Here is a 16,791-nt window from a genome sequence, read left to right on the forward strand (position 1 = left end):
TGCACCAAGAGCAGTGCCAGGGGAGGAAAGAAGCACGTGTGTGCTGACACTCATGCACCAGCTACATGGAGCTGCAGAGCTGTCCTCCTGCCCTGTGAGCAGCAGTGAAGGGAGAGTCAGACTGTCCTCTGCTCTCTTTTCCTTCTTCCCAGGAAGACCAGGAAGGAGGGGCCACCCATCGAGTATTCTCTTTCCTTTTTACCTTCTTGCCTTTTCAGTGTCTATCTTCCATGAGTGGACACAATTTTCAAAAAAAAAGGATTTGCTTCAAAAGCTAGTAATGAAAAGGTTGTGTCTAAATCTAGAGAGGAGGCTGGATGTTTTGAAAAGCTACAGTGATAATCATATAATCTGTCCGAAACCGGTTTGGCTCAGTGAATAGAGCATCAGCCTGTGGACTAAAAGGTCCCAGGTTCTATTCCGGTCAAGGGCATGTACCTTGGATGCGGGCACACCCCCAGAAAGGTGTGTGCAAGAGGCAGCTGATCGATGATTCTCATCGATGTTTCTAACTCTCTATCCCTCTCTCTTCCACTCGATAAAAAATCAATTAAAAAAATTTAAAAAAAAATCTGGACAGGGGCTTTAGAAGATTCTAATGTAGCAAGCTTCGAGTCAGACCGTTGAAAGGGGGCTCGCAGCAAAGGTATTTCAGAAAGCAAACAAGAAATTTAATAGAACGACACACCTACTGTACAAATGGAATTTTTTTAAGTGGAGCTGTATTAATGACCTACTGTATGAACAGTATAAATTACAAGATTCAAAGCAGTGGTGTCATAAAACATGTGTGAAAGCAGTGATTTGGATAGAAATCTGTCAATGCTACAAAAATACATATAAACACAAAAATTGTCTTCCTTTGATAAATCTACAAGCTTATAAAATTTAGAGTATTTACATAATTTTATACTACATATGTGAAAAAATATATCAAGCTAGAACAATCTTGTTCCAAAGTTTGAAACGTAATTGTGTCCAATAACAATATTCTTCATACAATGTATGAATACATCAATAACTTTCTGGGTATAAAGTTGTTCTGTGCGTGATGGTCAGATGAGAAGCCCTCTGGATCACATTTTGATTAGAATTTCGTTTCAACTGGTACCTGGAAGAAGACAGAAAGTTTTTGGTGGTTTTTTTTGTTTTGTTTGTTTTTTTGTCTTAAGTTCTAACCCTTTCAATAATCAGATCTTGTATTAAAAATGTGGTCTGTATGATAAAATTAGGGTTAGGTTTAGAGCTGGAATTTGACAGAATCATCACATTTTTTGTCTTGCATTGTAATAATCAAGTACCTTTCATTGCTACTTGGTTAACATGAAAAAACATGTGACACCAGGTTGTAACGTAAGTATCTTTCAAAGGCCTGATTTAACAAAGGAACAATATAACCTGTAAATGCATTTCTTCACATTTGTGTCAGGGGACACACGAACCCCGCGGGGCTATGTGTGTTTGTTGGCCGAGCACACTCAGCTTCTACATAAATCGCCCCTGGAGGCTGACCCCTGTCTACAAGGCAAGGAGCTGACGTTGGTTCTAAAGCTTTGATCAGGCCTCAGGTTTAAATTCTGTTCCGATACTTTACCCTCGAAAACGTGGTGACAATTCTCAATCCCACTACTGGACAGAGGGTTGCTGGGGAGGCTCTCTGATTGGTTACACAAACGTCAAAGTCACCCAGAGCTGGTACCTGATTGTAATTAAACTTGGAAGTACTGTCATCCTTTTTCATCAAAATGTGCAAAACAGCATCATGGATGGTTAAGAAGAATATTGAGTCCTTGACTTCATCATCAAAAAACTCACACCGTTGGAGCTTCTCAATGAAATCATCTGAAGAGAGAGAAGAAAGAATAATTTTAAATTTTAGTGTAAATTAATTTTAAACTTTACATACATTTCATAAGCTTTTGCTTAAGTGTTTGGGGTTTGCAGTGGTATGATGCCAGCGTACCATCAGTACAGTGTCTTCCGGAACTAGAGGATATCTCTCTAATAAAAGTATATATTTAATGCCTTAACGTAAAAAGACTGAAGAAAAATATTCAAATGAGTAAAACTGCCCTAGCTGGTTTTTCTCAGGGGGTAGGGGTGTCGAACTCAATCAGAGAAGGGGCCAAAATCTAAAATCCAGCCTAAATCGCGGGCCGAATGGTTTACTGAACAGTCATAAACTGTCATTGTGATGGAAACGCAGCGGAGTGCAGTGATGACAGCGCGGTGTGGGCCACATTGCAAGGCCTGGCGAGACGGATTTGGCCCGCGGGCCTTGTGTTTGACACATGTGGCAGAGCGTTGGCCTATGGTCTGAAGGGTCACAAGTTCAATTTTGGTCTCGGTTGCAGGAGCAATTGATGTGTCTCTCTCACATCGATGTTCCTCTCTCTGTGTCTCTCCTCCTCCCTTTCACTCGCTCTAAAAATCAATGGGGGAAAATCATAGAGTGAGAATTAACAATAACAATAAAAAATTAGAAAAACTTTTAGTAGTTCTTTGAAGAAAATCAATCCACTTTCTTTTAGGCAGGAGCCTAGTGAGTTAATCTTCCCAGTAAATGATTGATGCATCAATTGTGGCTTATTTTCACAAATTAGGATTCTGCTAAAATAGAGCATCTGCTTATAGACCAATGATATGCTGTAGTTTGGATGGCCAGACCTATTATTTACCAGTTACTTGCTATAGCCTATTTTCCCAAAGCTGCTGATTTCCATAAGAAAACATCTTTTCTGCAGAAACCGGTTTGGCTCAGTGGATAGAGCATTGGCTTGCAGACTGAAGGGTCCCAGGTTTGATTCCGGTCAAGGGCATGTGCCTTGGTTGCGGGCACAAACCCAGTAGGGGGTGTGCAGGAGGCAGCTGATCGATGTTTCTCTCTCATTGATGTTTCTAACTTTCTATCCTTCTCCCTTCCTCTCTGTAAAAATCAATAAAATTAAAAAAAAGAAAACATCTTTTCTGATCACCCCACATCACCTTTCCACATGCACAGGGGATCAACCTGTAACCCAGGTACATGCCCTTGACTGGGAATCAAACCCATGACCCTTCATGCACCTGTCAATGCTCTAACCACTGAGCATGTCAGCCAGGGCCTGAGGTATAAATTCTTCGTTGTTGTTAATCCTCAATGGAGGATATTTTTTCCATTGATTTTTTTAGAGAGAGTGGAAGGGAGAAGAGAGATAAACATTAACGTGAGAGAGACATATTGATCGGTTGCCTTCTGTATGTGCCCCAATCAGGGCCAGGAATCGAGCCTACAACCAATGTTCAACCAACGATCATAGCTTTAACTAGGATCGAACCCACGACCCTTCCGTCTGAAGGCCAATGCTCTATCTACTGAGCTAAACAGGCTAGGGCCATGAAAGAGCTTCCTAGTCAGAAAATGGGGTCGGAGAACGTTCTAGAGGCCGGGCACTAGCTAGAAACGTCTTTCCTAGGGCCTAGATGAGAAATGACAGTGGTGTGGACTGAGGCTGTGGAAACGGCAAGCAAGAGACTGATTCAAGCGGCGTTACCTGCAGGTGACTCACTGAATTCAGAGGGAAGGGGAGGAGGAGAGATTAAAGGTGGATCCGGGCTTTCTACTTTGGACAACTGAGTGCGTGGTGATGGAGTGACGGAGATAGGAACAGAGAAGGAGTGGTTTTGGGTAGGAGGATCATATATTTAGTTTTGAACAATTGCATACACGGATCTGCAGCTTAGAAGAAAGGCCTGGGCTGGAGGTCTAGTTTGGGAATTCATTAACAAGATACACTTGCAGTCATCAGCATGTAGAAGATGGACCTGAAAGAGTTCACGGGATTAGACCTATGGGGTGAAGGGTGAAGCCTGGGAAAGACTGGCTGTCAAGAGTGGGAGAGAGACAGTGTGAGACACTGAGGCGCTCTGAGTGGTGAGAAGTGAATCAGAAGAAGGGGCTTGCAGAAGTTGTGGATAGAGTTTCAGAGACAAATGCTGCCCGGCCAGCATGGCTCAGTGGTTGAGCCTGGATCTATGAACCAGGAGGTCATGCTTTGGTTCCACCAGGGTATATGCTGCGGCTGTGGGTTTGATCCCCAGTGTGGAGTGTGCAGGAGGTAGCTGCTAATGATTCTCTCTCATCATTGATGTTTCTAGCTCTCCCTCTCCCTCTTCTTTCCTCTCTGAAATCAAGTTTAAAAAAAAGAAAAGAAAGAAAAGACAAATGCTAAAGAAAGGGCCAAATACTAAAGCAAGCTCCATGAGAAGGAAGCTGGAGGGAGGCAGTTGCTCTTGACAACCTGGGTTACTGATGACCTCCTCAGTGAGGTGAAGCAGAAACCAGGTTATTATGGGCTGCCGAATCAAGGGAGGCAAGAAAAGAGAAAACAAATCTACTTTTCCAGGAAGAGTGGAGTAAAAAATGGTTACATAGCCACTTTTATTTATTTATTTATTTATTTATTTATTTATTGCTGCCTATTAAACTAGGATTCAAATTGCAAAGTTAATTACAATTTTATTGACAGACCTGAAACACGACGATGCTATTTCCAGAGGGATTTCTATAGGCTCAGCTAAAAATTAGACTTCCTTCTTGGTGATCATAAAGAAAAAAAAAAAAAGCTGTTCTTGGAGAGATCAAGAGTTGGCAATGAACCTGAAGTGACTGTCGGGATTTAAAAATAAAACAACTTACCATCAGCTCCAACAATGTACACGTCAACCTTGATCCTGATGAAAGCTTGCAAAATCTGTTAAAAAGAAAGTCAGATCTTCCTTGGGGAACAGTTTCACTTGTCAGAAATGTAAAGAAAACTGTCATAATTATAAAAACTGACATGATGCTTTCAGAACCTGTTACATTTCAAAAAGAGAGAATAGTGTCAAGAGACACGCATGCTCAAAACAAAGGCTCTGTGACAGAAAGAGAGAAATCCAAAGGAAAGAATTCCCTTTTGTGAGAAGGAGGAAGGTAAAAGTGATCATTCTTCTGGGAAGTGTGATGGGGAACTGAGCTGCTGTAGCTCCCCAGGTAAACTCTGACTTAATTTAAGTTTAGGGAGAAACAAAGGAGTCTTTTCAGTATGCCATGATGCTGATGTCATTCCCTAATTTTAAAAGTTTTTTTTTTTCTTCTTCTGTGAGATGATATCAGCTAGAGCTTTCTACACACACACACACACACACACACACACACGAAAGCCCTGGGACTCATAAGTTGTTTATTATTCCTGTCCACAGTGATTAGATGTGCCCAGCACCAACAATCTTTATTCAATTTTTTTGTCTCTAGGCTAAGAGCAGAAACCAGTAGAGATATCATTAAGATCATATAAGGTGAGAGAAGTAGTGTATACGGTTGATCTATGAGACGCTGAGCTAAAAAGTTGGGCTTTAATGAAACGTAAGGCAGAGTTCCTGTCCTTTGTGCTATCCTTAAAAAAAAGTCAATATGCTAGGATAAAAACACACACAAAAGCAATATGATGTGTGTGTATTTTTTTCCTCCAAAGCTGACACAAACACACACACACACACACACACACACACACAAAAAAAAAAAAAAAAAAAGAAAGAAAGAAAGAAAGGAAGAAAAAGGAAAGGAAAAGAAAAGAAAAAGCAAGCAGTTTGCAGACTTAGGATTTTTTAATGAGAAGTTTGAATAAAATGAAATTATCCTATTTTCTAATTTTTCTGCAGTTTACCCTCCTTAATAGATCTTATCTTAGCTCTGTTCTTATGTAGGCAGATTTTTTTTTTGTTTGTGAAAAACCAAGCAAAAGAAGAGGGAAATGTGGAATTTCTTAAACTTTCTTTACCCATTTCTGCAATTCTGTTAGAAACGAACTTATTTTAGAAATGCCCACAAACGGTGGAAAGAAAACAGAGAGCAACCTGATGGTTTCAGTCCTGCTTTTAAGTCCCAAATCACTTGCCATGTTTATTCTCTCACACATCTCCTTTTTAAAAAAACAGATTGCTATTTAGCCAGGCGAAATCCCATCAGCTTATAACGAATGCAGATCAACACCAAAGGAGCCCCTAACTCATGTGTTCCCAAGAACTTTTCAAATCTTCTGTATTTTAGGACAATTTAGATCCAATGTCCATAAGAATAGAAAGGGGCCAACAGGCCAGAAATTTCATAGGAGTGAGAGCAGAGTTGTCTCCTCGCAGGTTCAGCATAGATTAGAAATGTAGGTTTGGTTGCCTCCAAAATGTTACGCCAGTCTCATGGGACATGCGCTCTTAAAGAGTTCCCTGAACATGCCCCGCCCGCCCCCTCCCACTCCCGCCATGGAATGTTCTAAGATTATATTGATTTACTTCTATTTAAATGTGTATTGTTGCTGAAACCAGTTTGGCTCAGTGGATAGAGCATCAGCCTGCAGACTCAAGGCTCCCAGGTTCGATTCCGGTCAAGGGCATGTACCTTGGTTGTAGGCACATCCCCAATAGGGGCGTGCAAGAGGCAGCTGATAGAGGACTCTCTCTCACTGATGTTTCTAACTCTCTATCTCCCTCCCTTCCTCTCTGTAAAAGATTAATAAAATAAATTTAAAAAAATGTGTATTGTCTACAGTAGGGGTGTCGAACTCAATCAGAGAAGGGGCCAAAATCTAAAATCCAGCCTAAATCTCGGGCCGAATGGTTTACTGAACAGTCATAAACTGTCATTGTGATGGAAACGCAGCGGAGTGCAGTGATGACAGCGCGGTGCGGGCCACATTGCAAGGCCTGGCGGGATGGATTTGGCCCGCGGGCCTTGTGTTTGACACATGTGGTCTAAAGGATCATCCTTCCACAAATACAATTTTTCACCTGATTGGTTACTTCCATTAAGAAAGGAGAAATTACCGCTTTGAGACCCCTCATTGAAGAAACATCAAGAAACGACACTGCTGAAAAGTCCAGAATGAGGCTGTGCAGGTCAATTCTAGGCACCGCAATGCTGAGAGGGAGATTAGCATTCCAGTCTATCTGGAAGGGCAGGTCTGTGGTGTTGATTGGCTGGTTCAGTTCTTCTACTTGGTTGTTGTCCAGCTCTTCATCGGAATCTTTCAAGCCATCAGCGGTGCATATAAATCCTTTCTGCAAGAGAAGATAGCAATACGCATGGAAACTCCGACCAAGAAATGCATCCTGTGTGTCAGAGATAATCAGGGACTTGCTGAAGCACAAATTTAAAACTGGATCAAGCAAACGAGATTGTAAACTCTTTTCTTTGGATAATAAAAATTGTCCTAGGAGGATAAAATTTGAAGGAGAGCCTCAAAGATACTATTACCACATTAATTGACAGATGACATACCTTGTTTATCTGGCATTTTATATATATAAAACATCTTGACCTATGTTTTACTGAGCGTTTAGCTACAACACACAGAAATGGGGACAAGAGACTTACTGGTGTCACTTGTAGCAGGCCTCGCTTCTGCAGTTTTCGGATTTTCTTCAAAGCTTTATTGCGCTTGCGTAGAATTCGAAGCGGACTAAAGCCAACCTGAAAAACCCATCGTCGTGTTACAACAGTATTGAACATTTTGCTACTTATATAGCATATTTCTAATGATTTTAAGTAGGGTAGGTTAAGGAATTAAGACATATATTAGTAATAAAATGTAAATGGTTCAAACAACCTCAGTGAGAGCATTGTGTCAGACTGATGGTCTGCTCAGCATGTATGCAATGATTAATGTTTAAAAACCTGGGTACCATCCAGAATGTGATCCATGAATGGGTCTAAACTCTAATTTGAACCTGTATTTTTGGCCCAAAACACTCTTAAAGGATTTATTTTATTTTATTTATTTTCTATTTATTGAATATGGTGGCATCTAACTAATATACTTCTATGTAATTCTATTCTATTAAAATGTATATGCCCTAAGTTTGATTCAGTGGATAGAGTGTTCGTCTGAGGACTTGAAGGGTCCTGGGTTCAATTCCGGTCAAGGGCATGTACGTTGGTTGCGGGCACATCCCCAGTAGGGGGTATGCAGAAAGCAGCTGTTCAATGTTTCTCATCGATGTTTCTAACTCTCTATCCCTCTCCCTTCCTCTCTGTAAAAAATCAATAAAATATATTTTTAGAAGTATATGATTACATTTTATAATATCTATTATTATGAGAGTTTATAATTTATTTATATTGTAATTTTATTATTTTATAATAACCAGAGGATAACCTCCATTTCCCCCTTTTCAAAACAAATGTGTTTTTATTGTGGCAACATATAGCTCCAGAGAATAGATAAAAAGAGTCAAGTTATGTAACTTAAAAAAAAGTTGACAAAATATAGTTAAATGGAAAGACACTACATTAAGTGAAAAGGACAGTATGTAAAGCTATATACACACTATGATCCAGGATTGTAAAATATTTTGTAGAAAAATATTTGATGCGCACCAATCTATAATAATAAAAGCATAATATGCTAATTAGACTGGATGTCCCTCCAGGGCTACTGCTGTGAGGGCCGGGGTGGGGGCTGGGCTGCTGCCTTGGCCCTGGGAGCCCCTGGCAGGAATTTTGTGCATCAGGCCTCTAGTCTAGTAATAACTGTGAGGGCTAAGGCAGAAACTCTGCAAAGTAAAGAGTAGACCAAAAGGCGGGTTCAAGAGTAAGTGCTGAGCTTTTGTTTCTTAACCTTAACCACTGCTTCTTTGTCATCTTCTCTTCAGGCCACCAGGGAACACTCAGCTGTTATTTCATGTTAAATATTCATTTATGTTATATTTGTTAATTTCATTTATATTATATATATTTGTTTGCTATTCTGAATGTCTTCAGTGATACAACCAAACATTACATATCACTCTTTCTCTTTCTGAAGTTGATTCCTCAGGAAAATCTGTAGGACAATATCTATGAAAAACCAGTAGCCCCAAATCTCACTGTGATCTTTTTACTTGACATCAGAATTTAATAAAAGATGACTGTCTATTGGAAGTTGTTCAAAGAATCTTATTTTCCAACATATGAATAGGCCCTTTACAAGGCAGTTTTCCACTTGCTCTAAGACATGGGATACAAAAACACCAACAAAACCCGGCCTTAACATAGGTGAAGTCCATGACCTTCTCTTGTTACAAAACCAACATTTCGTCGTTTCTAGATATTCTGTGGAATTACAAAAAAAATTAATAACCCCCAAACTTACAGCATCAATAAGTTTCTGCTTAAAGAAATTGATGTTTGCAAAGTAAATAGGAGATGGACATCTGAAAATTTTCACTCCTTCTGGTTCATAAATCTGGAAGGCAGAAAAGTAATATTAGATGGTGCCCAGTGGATTTGTATTAATATAATTGAGCAAATCAAAGCAAAAAATGAATCTTCCTTACATCAGAGTAATCTTTCTTATTCTTGTAGATGTTGCTCCTCCCAACACTAGCCAGGGTACTGCATTTCGGACTGTAGGGAAAATGAATGCCACATACATCATGCATACATATTTGGGAGGCCTAGATGGCTAACACTGATGTTTTGCTAGCGTACCAAAGCATGCTCATTTTAAAAATGTAAAAGATTCACTATGCCCTTAGAGACCATGGAGGGCCAATACCTTGTTTTCCTTAGTCTGCCACAGCTCCTAAGACAATTTACAAAAAGCTTCTAGTATTTGGGTTTGCTGTTTTGATTCTGAATACCACAGTTACTTGGTGAAAAAGACAGATATGTTTACCCAGTTGTATAAGGTGGACATGGGGAAGTATGATGATTTGCCTGTGACCATTCAGTTTGTCTCTATGTTTGCCGAGTCCCCAAGAAATGAATGAAAATACAAATGAGTTGATGAATGCAGTAACATTGCAATATAAATGCATTCCATCAGTCAAGGATTAACTTTAACTATGATAACCCTGTGACCTAGGACTCCTTAGCTGCTAAGAAGTCTTATATCTCTGTCACAATATAATCCAATTTAGGCTGAGTGGCTTAAAAAAGATACTTGGACCGGATGACCCTTAAGAATCAATCATTCAAAGTGTTGTTGTTTTTGTGGAATTCTAGGATGAGCGGGGCCTTTCAGAAATTCTTAGTTCAGCTCCATGTTATTCAGGTGGGAGTTCAATCTAACAGCCTATAAAGAGGAAGAATACTCTACCAGTCATAGAGAATCTCACCATCTTCTCAGGAACACATTTCCCCAATTTAAATAGTAAGGCATATACATTTCTGTGACTTCTTTGAATTTGAGTGCAGGCAGGGAGCAGACCAACAGCTGGAGAGACCTCAGCTACTGCTTTGATTTGGGACATTCTATTGCCTTTGGAGTGAGCAACTTGAGGAAGAACAGACTGGCCAATCTTGATAGATTTGCATGCCTACCCATTAAACTACTTTCCCTTTAATCAGCGACAAGTTTTTTTTTTTTTTTTTTCTCTCCCGACACTGGCAGGCCAAAGTCTGCAAGGATACAGAGTGTGGCAATCACTCACAATTGGGTCCTGAACACGATGGTCAGAAGCTGAAACGCCACACTAGCCGCCAGGCCTAACGCAAGTCCCAGGACGGTGACAAAGATGAAGGTCACGATCCAAATGAGCTGCAAAAGGAAGGCAACATGTACACCACACACTACAACGGACTCTGATTCAAGTACAATGTGTTAGGTCAGTGGTAGGCAAACCATGGCTCGAGAGCCACGGGTGGCTCTTTGGCCCCCTGAGTGTAGCTCTTCCACAAAATACCACGGCCTGGGCAAGTCTATTTTGAAGAAGTGGCGTTAGAAGAAGTTTGGGTTTAAAAAATTTGACTCTCAAAAGGAATTTCAATCATTGTCCTGATGATGTTGGACTCTGTTGACTAATGAGTTTGCCGACCACTTTGCTAGGTTCGTTGAGAAAGCATGAATTTCTAGGGAACACAGCAGAAGTTGGAAGTATATAGGAGAAGGGACCTGCCTCCAGAGGCCATGTCTACTGGCTCAGGTTCTGAACCACAGAAACACAAGCAGATTTAAAAAAAAAAAAAAATCCAAACAGAGTGTATTCATTGCTAATCCCATCCCTGGCCTGGTCAAGGAAATGATTGAGTCTATCAGTCACAGCTAAAATTGCAGAACCAGCTGCTGATCCTTAAAATGAGCAGATTACTGGCTATATTATACTTTTGGTCTGCTGGTTTTATTAATAGTGATGATCTCTCCAAGGATCTTAATATGGCCCAGCCGGCGTGGCTCAGTGGTTGAGCGTGGACCTATGAACCAGGAGGTCATGGTTCGATTCCCGGTCAAGGCACATGCCCAAGTTGTGGGCTCGATCCCCAGCGTGGGATGTGCAGGAGGCAACAGATCAATTATTCTCTCTCATCATTGATGTTTTCATATAAATATCTCCCTTCCTTTCTTAAATCAACAAAGAAAAAAAAAAAGAATCAGTAGGCAAAAGGGCTGTGAAAATCCCCAACAATTATCTAGCCGGAACAAAAAAGTCAACCAACTGTAGTGCGCGCTTTGTTAGCACATATACTAAAATTGGAACGATACAGAGATCAGGAAAAAAAAAAAAAAAGTAAACCAGGTGTAGTTTATTGCTTTTTGCCTGTAAAGTACTACAGGAAATGCTAAGCGTTTTTATGCCACAGACTTTGACCCTGATATAATTCTGGACTCTGCTTCTCACAACAAGGCATGCCGAGAGCAAGGGGAGCTTTCACAGGGCACTTCCAAAAGGAATGTTCAGGACTTAAGTTTTTCATGATCCTCTGGTAACTAACATTTGGTGTAATGAGGAACAAAAGCAATGCATACCCTGAACTTCAGAGAGTTTCTGTGGCTTTTGGGAGGACTGCAGGGATTTTTGGGGCAGATCTAAGGAGGTTATAGTGTTTTCTGGAGCATTTTCTTATTTGCAAGAAGTTCATCCTTTTAAATTAAAATCCCAGAGGATGATCACTAGAGTAGGTTGCTTAAAGATAGCAGATAAAAAACAAACTAAAGTCATTTTAACAGATATATAGGAACAAAATTTCTCAGAATATACAATATAGATAGGCATCTTACATCAGCATTAAGTACCATCCTGATTTCTCTCTCAAATGCCGTGGCCTCTACTTACACAATCATACTTATCCTTTCGCCAAAGTCTCCGTATTTCTGTAAATTGCATCAGCATTCCCTTTAGGTTTCCAAGTGCGAGAGCTGCCAGGACGGACTGTGAGAAACATAAACTGCAGATGTACCTTCAGATAACTAAATCAGCCGCACAGAAGCAAAGGTGAAGGCTGCAGATAAGTGAATTCTGAGCCTCCAAGCAAAGTGTACACCCTTGTCCGGTGTGCAGTGCCATGCGGGACACACCAGACCTCCCCCACCACAGTGACAGTGGCATCGATGACCTGACAGCACCAACTAGCCTATACCCTGGCACAGAGCAAGGCAGGGCCTAAGACTTATGGCGGATATAAATTTTAGTCGATCAGAGAGAGGTGACTGTGTGTCTATTTTTTGAAGGTGGGACAGGGGGTGGCTCTTAATTTAAAAACAAGTCTGGGGAGCTTGAGGTCCTGGGATAAGAATTCAAAACTTTGACGATGCTCAGCAATCATGCCTTTTCGAACTAGGAAGCTGAAGGTTGCAGAGGTGAACAACTCTTTGAGGGCAGACTCTCTGGAACAGCGTGTGCCCAATCTCTCATGTTCCCTGCTGTACCCCCAGAACCGACCATAGTGGATACATCCAGGAGAGGCTTAATTATTACTCAGTGAGCAAGTGGATGAGCTAATGAATTACTATTCCAAAGCCAGTACTAACCACCCAGGTGCACAATCTCTTTTAAAAAGTCCTGATGTACCGACCACTGAAGAGTAGATATGCTAAGAGATCGGGGTAGAAAACTCAGCTCTGTGACAGCAGCACTTCAGGCTCCTGATTCTTCCTTCACATGTCCGAGGGAGATCACTCGTCTTATGGGGAATGATGCCAGTTAAGGTGAAAAAATGCTGACTAGCCAAGTTTGCTCCCTTTCTTATTTAGATTTTTCTTTACATATATTTTATTGATTTCTTTACATATATTTTATTGAAATACATGTAAAATGCATAAAATCCTGCCGATACTTAGTAAGCACCCAGGAAATATGGATTATTAGCTGCCACTGTGGGTTCTTTTGTCCTCCTGGGATAAAAAGAAGCAAAGCAGCTACGTGGGTGAAACAAGGACATTGCCGACACAGTGGTCTAAGAACTTGCCACGTGACTTCTTTATAGCAGGAGCTTTAATTCATTCTGGACAATGACTTTGGGCATTGTTTATTCCCTGGAGAGCTATGATTTTATATGGCAATTGTTTTCTTTAATTCTCCAGGTTGATGTGGGTGAGGGAAAACCCAAGAATGCACCGGGAAGAAGCACCCTAGGGCACCATTCTCTATGGAGGGGGCTGTGTGTGTATTTAATTATTTATTCATTTAGTATTTTTGTTAATCCTCACACGAGGATATGTCTGGGGGAACTTGAGGCTGAGAGAAGTTAAGTCATTTGCCCCAAAGCACACAGACAGCAGGCGGCAGAGCCAGGAGGAGAGGCAGGTCTAGAGCCAGTGCTCCGTGCTCTCCCTCACAACCCTGTCCACACCACAGAGGGCTGCATATATATTTACCCTCGTCTGGCTTCCCAGAGAGCCCATGTTTTACGTTTTCCACCTGGGCGCTGCCGTAGTTTTCAAAGCCTCCAGCTAAAGCCTCAAAAATGACAGCTCATGAGAGCTGGGCAGAGGAGGGGGAGGCACACTCCCCAGTGTATTGGCTGACTGCTCCCCTCCTGCAATCTGACAGCTTTGGTCCTGGAGTCAAACCAAACCCTGGGAGCTGCAGGGCAGATGCCCAAGAACAGGTTGTGTGTTTGACCATGGGAAGAGGAGAGTAGAAAAGGTGTTTTTGGGCACGTGCATTCCTAGCATTCACAAAATGCTACCATGGGAAAAAAGAAATACTTATGGCCCGCAGAGTACTGGCCGAGAAGAGTGCTTGAGAGTTTGCAGTTCCCTCGTTTTCCCGTTTGGCTTATGTTTCTAGAGTTTAGGAACCATCACCTTGATCCATCACCCAAAGGAGAGAGAGAGCATCCAAGGAGGGACGGTTGGTACCTTTTGTAGTGGCGCCAGAAGAAATCCCAGGTTTTGAATGAAAATCAGCACGATGATAGCAGAGAGAATCCCAGCAATCTGTGTAGAAGAAAACATTCCCACTACAAAGTCAACTCTACCCCCCACCTCCCACTCCCAGGTCCAGCATTCCCTGGGGACTAAGCTAGGATGGCTTTCCACGCAAAGGTCCAGAAATACCTGCGTTTTGCCTCCAGTACTTTCTTGAATTGCAGATCTGGAGAGGGCGGTGCTTGCGGCAAATCCTTTGAATGATCCAGTGAATATGTTACTCACTCCCAAGGCTATTAACTCCTGACAAGAGAACAAGAAGGGATCTTCATTAGGAGCAGCACCACGGATTTTGTGAACATGAAACATGGATGAAAGATGCCAAATTAGACCCAGCATCGGCTGTAAACTCACCTGATTGCCATCAATCGCATAATCGTGTTTGAGGGAATAAACGCTGGCCACTGAAAAGGCCACTGCGAAGCCAACGATTGCAATGCTGAAGCTGTCTCCGATAGTTCCTTGGATAGTCTCCAAGTCATACGTGATAGGTGGCTCAAATCTGAAATCGAAGTAAACAAGTCTGAAGGTCACCAACCTGCTTGGACATCTTCAATGACATCCATTTGTGCTCAGAAAAATGTCCAAATTTCTCAGCAAGGCCCCCTGTCTACCCCCTCCCTCCATTCCTGCTCAATCGTTACAATTTCCCAGAATTTATGCTCCACCCATACCCAGCTTTTTTGTTTGTTTCTCATTCTCTCACCTTGGAAGCCTCTAATTTGCTGTTCCCTGTGATCAGATTGGCCCTGATAGCCAGCCAGGCCGAGGGAACCCACCTGTGCATGAATTTCATGCACTGAGCCTCAAGTTATTAATAACAAACTACAGCATTCGCTAATGACTGATTACTATAATTGTGTTGCATTCGTTTTCCTTACGCACCTTACATGCAGGCACACCATTTTTCTCCACTAATACTAGCAGTGAATATTTTAGCAGCTGATTGCCATGTCATTAGTCTTGGACTGACTTGTTTGGTGTGTGTGGAAATATTTCGCTTTCGGAGGACAGAAAAAATAGATTTATTTGCATTACGCTTATTAATTTGTGCAGTTATTCAGTGTCTGGCCAGTTAATGTTCAAGAAAAAATATTAATTTTTATTAAAATGTCCTATTATTTTATGTTAATAATTACTCATTTATGTCAACCTTTTTTTTCCCCCCTCCAGCATGTCTCTATTGAAATAAATCTATGTTTCTATGAAAATTGAAGCTTTTGTTTTTGGTGGCCCACATAAACTTAAGCCTTGTTTATTTGGCTCCTGTTAGCATTTGAGTTTGACATGCTTACTCTAGCATGTCTTCCCTCACCATCAAAGGTTAGGAGAGCTTCTCTGTGTTCCCCTAACTCTTGATACCTCCCCATCCCCAGCCAACTCCCCTCCCCAGATACTGTGCAGGAACTGTGACTAATTCACTATTCTGTGACCAGAACTGACCAGCCCTCATGGCATAGATCAGGTGGTCCATAATTTGGGGGCAAATCAATAAATAGATGCAATCTAGGATGAATGGTGCCTCACTTTGGAGCATGACCAGCCAGAACTTAGTATCACTGCCAACTTCGGAATCTGTTATATTATCGTTGAAAAGCAATGCTGCTTGAATTTGATACAAGATTGTAAATACAGCCCCATGGCAGTGGTACATCTGATATGATTTTGCTAGTAGAAGCATATCATAGTGTATATTTATATCCCCATACGCTTCATGCAAAATATTTTAGGTCCCATTCGCATTGCTGCAAAGGGTGCAAAGCACCCCCTACAACGGTCCCACTAGTTATCCATGGGTTAGAGGCTTTTGAGGAAACACAATTCTGAGGCAAGGCCAGCAAGAAAGTCTTCTTTCCGTTGATAACGTAGCCTTTCATGGAAAACCCTTAGCAAACAGATGGGCCTTGGACTCTGCCTGGGCTCCACAGAACTGCGAGAGCCAGCTGTGGCCCCGAAGCAGACAGAGGGTTTTCATTGAGAATGAGGTTGTGCCAGGAAAACGTTCAACTCACGGAGGATACTTTTGTGCTTATGCCTCATGGACTTAGAGCAGTTAAAAGATATTTACTAACTGTATTCTAAACAGTACAAAGATCGCAACAGCAACAGCAATCTATAATACTTAACTGCCCACCCGGTTCCTATAAACGTCTAAAACTTATTGGCGTGGGTTAGGTAGGCTCCATTCAACTCTTTCTTAATGATTTGTTAATATCTATCTTAAAAATTTTTTTTTCAGCTCTGACTTGAAGAAGTATCATTATCTCACATTCTGCAGCTATCATGAATCAGGAAGTTATCTTGGGATACTATTTATTTATTAAAGAAACCTAAAATCAGTGGTACAATTAAAATGTGCAGTGTATAGCAAAATAACCAGAAGTCAGTTATTAATCTTTTGTTCTGGCCTCTAAACAACCACAGACAGAGTGGTCTGAGGACTTAAGTTCATTTCTTGGCTCTGTTGTTTACTTAGCTTCCTGCACCCAAGGGCCCGCTAAGTGAGTCGGAACAAAACCCCAGGCACCGCCTCTAGAACGCCTGAGCTTGCCTACTGAGCTACACTGCCTCACTGTAGAACGTAACGATTAATAAATGTGAATTCCTCCCTCCCCCACTCCATACACACTGAGGAGAAAGGTCCATT

General features: G+C 41.4%; 1 protein-coding gene across 2 annotated transcripts in view; it reads right to left on the bottom strand.

The window, feature by feature from the left end:
- Positions 1-649: 649 nt before the first annotated feature.
- The window catches only part of SLC26A3 (solute carrier family 26 member 3), a 36,395-nt gene continuing 20,253 nt past the window's right edge, over positions 650-16,791 (bottom strand). For both annotated transcript variants that reach the window (XM_036429774.2, XM_036429775.2), the window contains 12 exons: positions 14,499-14,646; positions 14,274-14,387; positions 14,076-14,153; positions 12,049-12,144; positions 10,429-10,535; positions 9,331-9,400; positions 9,147-9,239; positions 7,391-7,486; positions 6,841-7,074; positions 4,679-4,733; positions 1,700-1,842; positions 650-1,111 (listed from right to left, as the gene is read on the bottom strand). In XM_036429774.2, the coding sequence (XP_036285667.1) occupies positions 1,088-1,111; positions 1,700-1,842; positions 4,679-4,733; positions 6,841-7,074; positions 7,391-7,486; positions 9,147-9,239; positions 9,331-9,400; positions 10,429-10,535; positions 12,049-12,144; positions 14,076-14,153; positions 14,274-14,387; positions 14,499-14,646 (1,258 nt within the window). In that variant the 3' untranslated portion in view covers positions 650-1,087. The remainder of the gene's footprint in view (positions 1,112-1,699; positions 1,843-4,678; positions 4,734-6,840; positions 7,075-7,390; positions 7,487-9,146; positions 9,240-9,330; positions 9,401-10,428; positions 10,536-12,048; positions 12,145-14,075; positions 14,154-14,273; positions 14,388-14,498; positions 14,647-16,791) is intronic.

The sequence above is a fragment of the Pipistrellus kuhlii genome, unplaced genomic scaffold, assembly GCF_014108245.1.
Source record: "Pipistrellus kuhlii isolate mPipKuh1 unplaced genomic scaffold, mPipKuh1.p scaffold_m20_p_10, whole genome shotgun sequence".
Taxonomy (NCBI): domain Eukaryota; kingdom Metazoa; phylum Chordata; class Mammalia; order Chiroptera; family Vespertilionidae; genus Pipistrellus; species Pipistrellus kuhlii.